We start from the raw sequence: 5586 nt of genomic DNA, 5'->3' as shown, positions 1-5586 counted from the left end.
ATGGACAAGGAAGTGACAACAATTGTTCTGACTGGAAAAGCTGGAGTAGGAAAAACACGGATGGCGAGCGAGATCAGCAAACGGGCAATGGAGGTGGGCATATGTTTTGGGACTATTTGGGTGTTTCCGAATCCAGGGGATCTAGAGAATTTCAGGCCTTATTGCGTGAGCATTGCCCATCAGTTGTCTTCACTTTCTACTGTTGAGGAGTGGGAAGATCATAGTACTGTCATTGATGAAAATATTACTGTCAATGAAGAAAAGAAGGCAACGGATGGTGAGACTGGGAAGTCGGGAGATGACACTGCTTTCAAAGATGACGAAAAGGAGGCATCGGAGGATAGCCTGAAGGATGGGATATCTCGTAAGCTTAATAAAATGAGATCTGACGAGCTTGCTGTGCTTGAGAAAATGAGATCTGGTGAGCTTAAGAAAATGATGCGTGAGAAAAAGGATCGTTTATCTGAGAAAAAGGATCGTGTGCCTGCTGAGATTAAGAAAATGAAATCTGAAATGTCAGAGAAAGAGAAAGAGAAAATGAAACCAGAAATATCAGAGAAAGAGAAAGAAAAAGAGAAAGAGAAAGAGAAAGAGAAAATGAAACCAGAAATATCAGAGAAAGAGATAGCGAAAATGAAATCTGAAATATCAGAAAAGGAGAAAATGATATCTAAAATATCATCTGAAATATCAGAAACGGAGAAAATGATATCTAAATCAGAAGAACTGAAAATGAAAATTGAAGAATGGACGTGTCTAGTAATTCTAGATGGTTTTCCTGAAGAGACGAAAGAAAATGAAATAATTAGACACATTATGCTGCTTTCTGATGATAATAAAGTATTTAAGTTTTTAATCACTAAAGTGACTGAGCAAGTGTCTGAGACTGGGAGCAACAAGAAAGTGTCTGATACTGGGAGCAACAAGAAAGTGTCTAAGCCTGAGACTGGGAGCAACAAGAAAGTGTTTAAGATTGAACCCTTGTCTGATGATGATTCTTCGTCTCTATTGTGGAAGAATGTCAAGGAAATGGGAAAGAAAGTCAAGAAAGTCAAGGAAAAGGATCAAGGCCATCCAGATTTTGAAACAGAGCAAGAGTGGTCTGCCAGATATTGAAACATTGTATAAAGAAATTGCTAAAAAGAGCGAGGGTCTGCCAGCTATAATCCTTATGATAGCGGCAGCCTTAACTCATATTGAGGAAGACGATTTCGATTCGAGAGTTTGGATGTTGAAAGGTGCTCTGGATGAACCAGAATCCACGCTACTGGGCTATGTGTATGACATGTTGGCTTGCACTGATATGGCTTTGATGAATTGTTGTTGGCAAAGTAGGCAATTATTTCATAAATTTGGAGGCATCAATTATGAGGAGTTGATAGCTTGCTGGATACTCGAAGGATATATTGATGTTAATGATCAGTTTGACAAGGCATATGAAGAGGGACATTGTGTTTTGATGAAGCTTATAGATCGTGGCATACTGAAATTACGCGTAGATAGTCTTGTTACCATGGAAGGACTAGCACTTACTGTTCCTGATGAGCATTGCCATGGTTGCCGGACGTCAAGCTTGGGATTGGCTAGTGTTGCTGATGATCATTGCCATGGTCGGGGGATATCGAGACTGGGATTGGCTAGTATTCTTGAGTACGGAAAGGAGCTAGGCATTGGGCGAGTTGCACCAGGGGAAGGCGTGATAAAAACACCATACGGTCCTAAAAGTTGGAACAAAGTTTCCACACTGTTGATAGATGGAAGTCGTTTCTCCGGGGAAATCCTTGACACAATGTTTCTTCAGCCCATGAAGAATCTCCAAGTTCTTGCCATTTTCAATCCCAGATTCACGTCACTTCCCAGGTTTTTGTCTGAATATACTAATCTTCGCTTGCTTGTGCTCAGGGGTTGTGATCGATTGGATAAAATTGATCAAATCAAAAACCATGAAGATTTAATCGTTCTGGAAATATCTGGTGCTAGCTCCTTGAAGAATATTCCAGATGATTTTTTCCTGAAGATGAAACAACTTGAAAGCCTCAACCTCTCTGCAGTCCCGTTTCAATCACTGCCTTCTACACTTTCCAAGCTAACTAAACTACGTCGTCTCATCCTTGAAAGAGTGTTCTGAATTGAAAATACTACCATACCTAAAAGAAATACCACCAAACCAAAAACTTAAGGAAATACCACCAAACCAAAAACTTGCCAACCTTGAGGTCCTTGACCTTTCTGGTTCTACCTCTTTGGTAAAAATTACAGACAAATGCTTAAATCTTGAGAAACTTCAAATGCTTGACCTTTCCCAAACCCAAATTAACCATTTGCCCATTCTGAAAGAACTTAAAACACTCACTCGGCTCATATTAAAAAACTGCAAATCCATAACCAGATTGTCCAAATTTGATTCGTTAGCTTCTCTCCATAATCTGGGTCTTTCTGGTTCTACTAAACTGAAGCAAATCCATCATGATGATTCCTTTAAAAACAAAGGTGGCCTCAAAGTCCTTGATTTATCTGAATCTGGAATTGATAGTTTACCTTCCAGTTTTACAAACCTTTCTACTCTTGAGTCGTTTGATCTTTCTGGTGTCTCTAATTTGGTCAAAATCCGAGAAAATATCTTTGTAGGGATGACATGTCTTCGTAGTCTCAACCTCTCAAACACTAAAATTGAAGAACTGCCACCATCCATTTCCAATCTTAAGAACCTTCGTCAGCTCCTTCTAAGTAATTGCCCATTGAAAACATTGCCAAAAACGGGAGGGCTTACTAGACTTGAGAAATTTGATCTTTCTAATGCCTCTAGTCTGGTTAAATTCGAAGACGGATCCTTTGACCATTTGACTAACCTCCGCTATCTCAACTTCTCAAACACCCAAATTACAAGTCTACCATCTATAGCCAAACTCGTGAAGCTTCGCCAACTTTTGCTACAAAATTGTGTACACTTGTCTGAGTTGCCGTCCTTGGATGCCCTTGAACAACTGGAGGAGCTTGATCTATCAGTAAAAGAAACAGAAAATAAATCCTCTCAATCTTCTAAAGAACCTTTGGCAGAGCCTTTGAAAGAAACTGAGGCTAAATTACCAGTGAAAGAAACAGAAAAGAAACCTTCTGAGTCTTCTGGAGAACTTTCGGCACAAGTAAAAGCAACAGAAAAGAAGCCCTCTGAGTCTTCTGGAGAACCTTCGGCAGAGCATTTGAAAGAAACTGAAGCTGCTAAATCACCAGTAAAAGAAACAGAAAAGTGTTAAAGATATATTAGCCCATTAGTATAGGCCCAAATCTAATTCTACTTTGTGTGCAAGTCAAGTCTCCTACTTGTACTAGAAGTCTATTAGTCTAGGGTTTAATCTACTATATATACACATGTTATGATTTATTGTAATATAGGATTTGTACTACACTTTAATATATTATTGATGTAGCCCTTTAGAGTTTCCTCTGTGGATATAGGCCGTCAGGCTAAACCACATAACTCTCGTGTGTTACTATGTTCTATATTTTATACTTTCGCTTCCGCATCTATACTAGCATATTCAACATGGTGTATCAATCCTAATATTTTATCATGGTATCAGAGCCACCTTCTTGTGGTTATGATTTTCTGTCTTTACGGTATATTTAAGAGCAATTTTTGTCTTCCTCGATGTTTTTTCACTGTGTTCATCTTCTTTGACTTCCTACTGCTGCCGTCAAAACTCTCCGATATAGTCAAGCCACCGTTAGAAGTCGCATCAACACTGCAAGATCATTGCCTTCCTCAAACTACCGTCACAGAGCCAAATTTTATTCAAGAGATCTTCTCAATCTTATCAAATCTCAAGATTTCATTAAACTTCCATCTTGAATTTGAGAGGGGGTGTTAAAGATATATTTGCCCATTAGTATAGGCTCAAACTTAATTCTACTTTATGTGCAAGCCAAGTCTCATACTTGTACTAGAAGTCTATTAGTCTAGGGTTTAATCTACTATATATACATATGTTATGATTCATTGTAACACAGGATTTGTACTACACTTAAATATATTATTGATGTAACCCTTTAGGGTTTCCTCCGTGGATGTAGGCCGTTAGGCTGAACCACGTAACTCTCGTGTATTACTATGTTCTATATTTTATATTTTTGCTTCCGCATCCATACTAGCATATTCAACATGGAGTATCAATCCTAATATTTTAACAAAAAGAAATCCTCTGAGTCCTCTAGAGAACCTTCAAAAGAAACTGAAGCTAAATTATTAGTAAAAGAAACAGAAAAGAAATCCTCTAGGTCTTCTGGAGAACTTTTGGCAGAGCCTTTGAAAGAAGTTGAAGCAAAATTCTTGGAGAATATGGTCCACCTTAGGCTGCTCAACCTATCAGGAACAAAACTTAAGATTAAGATACCCCTAATGTCCAACCTCACCAGCGTCACCAACCTTACCGAGCTTTGCCTAGGAGGTTGTAAACTTTCAGATACTGTTCCAAGTTTGGAAATGTATACAAAGCTAAATGTTTTGGATCTTTCAAAGACAGAAATTCAATCTTTACCATCACTTGAGAATCTCACCAATCTCCGTGGTCTAAAGTTAAGAGGTTGTAAAAAATTACAGCAACTACCAGATCTGAAGTCATTTAAAAATTTGGAGTCTCTTGATTTACAAGAGACTGGGGTCAAAGAATTTCCCTATTGGATCTCAGAGTTGACTCATTTGAAGCACCTTGATTTACCAGACTTAAATGATCTTAAAACACTTGATTGGGAGATGATAAAGAACTTACCAGAGGAGCTAAACTGGGATCATTGTGGCATCTTCAAGTTCAATGAAAAGAGGCCTTGCATGTCATTGAGTGGCACTGAATTTTTCCAATAATTGACGAAAAAAAATTTTCCAATATGGGAGACATGTTTCAAAGAATTTCAATTCTCTGTTTGTGCTCTTACGAAGGAAGGGAAAGATTCTAGGAAAGAAAAGGAGAAAAACAAAGGTTCCATCCAAGGAAAGAAGGAAAACAAAGTTTCGAGGCCAGAAAATAAGGATGACAAAGCTTCGAGCCAAGAAAAGAAGGAAGACAGAGCTTCTAGCCAAGAAAAGAAGCAAGACAAATCTTCTAGCCAAGAAAAGAAGGAAGACAAGCTTCAGGACAAGAAAAGAAGGAAGACAAAGCTTCAGAACAAGAAAAGAAGAATTACAAAACTTCAGGACAAGAAAAGAAGGAAGACAAAACTTCTAGCGAAGAAAAAAAGAAGGAAGACAAAACTTCTAACAAAGAAAAGAAGGAAGACACAGCTTCCTGCAAAGAAAAGAAGGAAGGCAAAAGTAGTAGCGAAGAAAAAAAGAAGGAAGACAAAACTTCTAACAAAGAAAAGAAGGAAGACACAGCTTCCTGCAAAGAAAAGAAGGAAGGCAAAAGTAGAGATATTTGTTGGCATAGAGTTGACCCAAGCTTTTGAAAAATCTACTTCCAAACTCATTGTTTTCCTAAAGAAATTCATCGGTATTTGGAAATCATTGGATTTGACGAGTATCCTGTTGGTGTTGAGGATGTGCTCCTGAAAGCCGAATATGTGTCTTTGATTGAAAATGACTTCGTCGAAAGC

At 38.2% G+C, this 5586-nt stretch overlaps 2 protein-coding genes across 2 annotated transcripts; both read left to right on the top strand.

Annotated features, from left to right (window-relative positions):
- On the top strand, positions 1–2128 carry LOC115970215 (probable disease resistance protein At5g45510). The gene is made up of 3 exons (XM_031089876.1): positions 1–478; positions 608–1089; positions 1121–2128. Exons 1-3 carry the CDS (start codon positions 1–3, stop codon positions 2126–2128), a joined length of 1968 nt encoding a protein of 655 aa, XP_030945736.1.
- A 160-nt stretch (positions 2129–2288) lies between these two features.
- On the top strand, positions 2289–5113 carry LOC115970214 (putative disease resistance protein At4g19050). The gene is made up of 2 exons (XM_031089875.1): positions 2289–3247; positions 4192–5113. The coding sequence occupies exons 1-2, from the start codon at positions 2289–2291 to the stop codon at positions 4856–4858; spliced, it is 1626 nt and encodes a 541-aa protein (XP_030945735.1). The 3' UTR covers positions 4859–5113.
- The last annotated feature ends 473 nt before the right edge of the window (positions 5114–5586 follow it).

This window comes from Quercus lobata, chromosome 12 (genome assembly GCF_001633185.2).
Source record: "Quercus lobata isolate SW786 chromosome 12, ValleyOak3.0 Primary Assembly, whole genome shotgun sequence".
NCBI lineage: Eukaryota > Viridiplantae > Streptophyta > Magnoliopsida > Fagales > Fagaceae > Quercus > Quercus lobata.
This window is presented reverse-complemented; position numbering and strand designations above follow the sequence as displayed.

What these genes read in the sequence shown, in the direction of transcription:
- LOC115970215 (XM_031089876.1), top strand. Translation starts at nt 1, where the DNA reads ATGGACAAGGAAGTGACAACAATTGTTCTGACTGGAAAAGCTGGAGTA. An exon ending in TTTATCTGAGAAAAAGGATC is followed by an intron (nt 479 to 607) that starts GTGTGCCTGCTG and finishes AAATGAAACCAG; the next exon opens with AAATATCAGAGAAAGAGATA. An exon ending in GCCATCCAGATTTTGAAACA is followed by an intron (nt 1,090 to 1,120) that starts GAGCAAGAGTGG and finishes GATATTGAAACA; the next exon opens with TTGTATAAAGAAATTGCTAA.
- LOC115970214 (XM_031089875.1), top strand. Translation starts at nt 2,289, where the DNA reads ATGCTTGACCTTTCCCAAACCCAAATTAACCATTTGCCCATTCTGAAA. An exon ending in CCAGTAAAAGAAACAGAAAA is followed by an intron (nt 3,248 to 4,191) that starts GTGTTAAAGATA and finishes TTTTAACAAAAA; the next exon opens with GAAATCCTCTGAGTCCTCTA.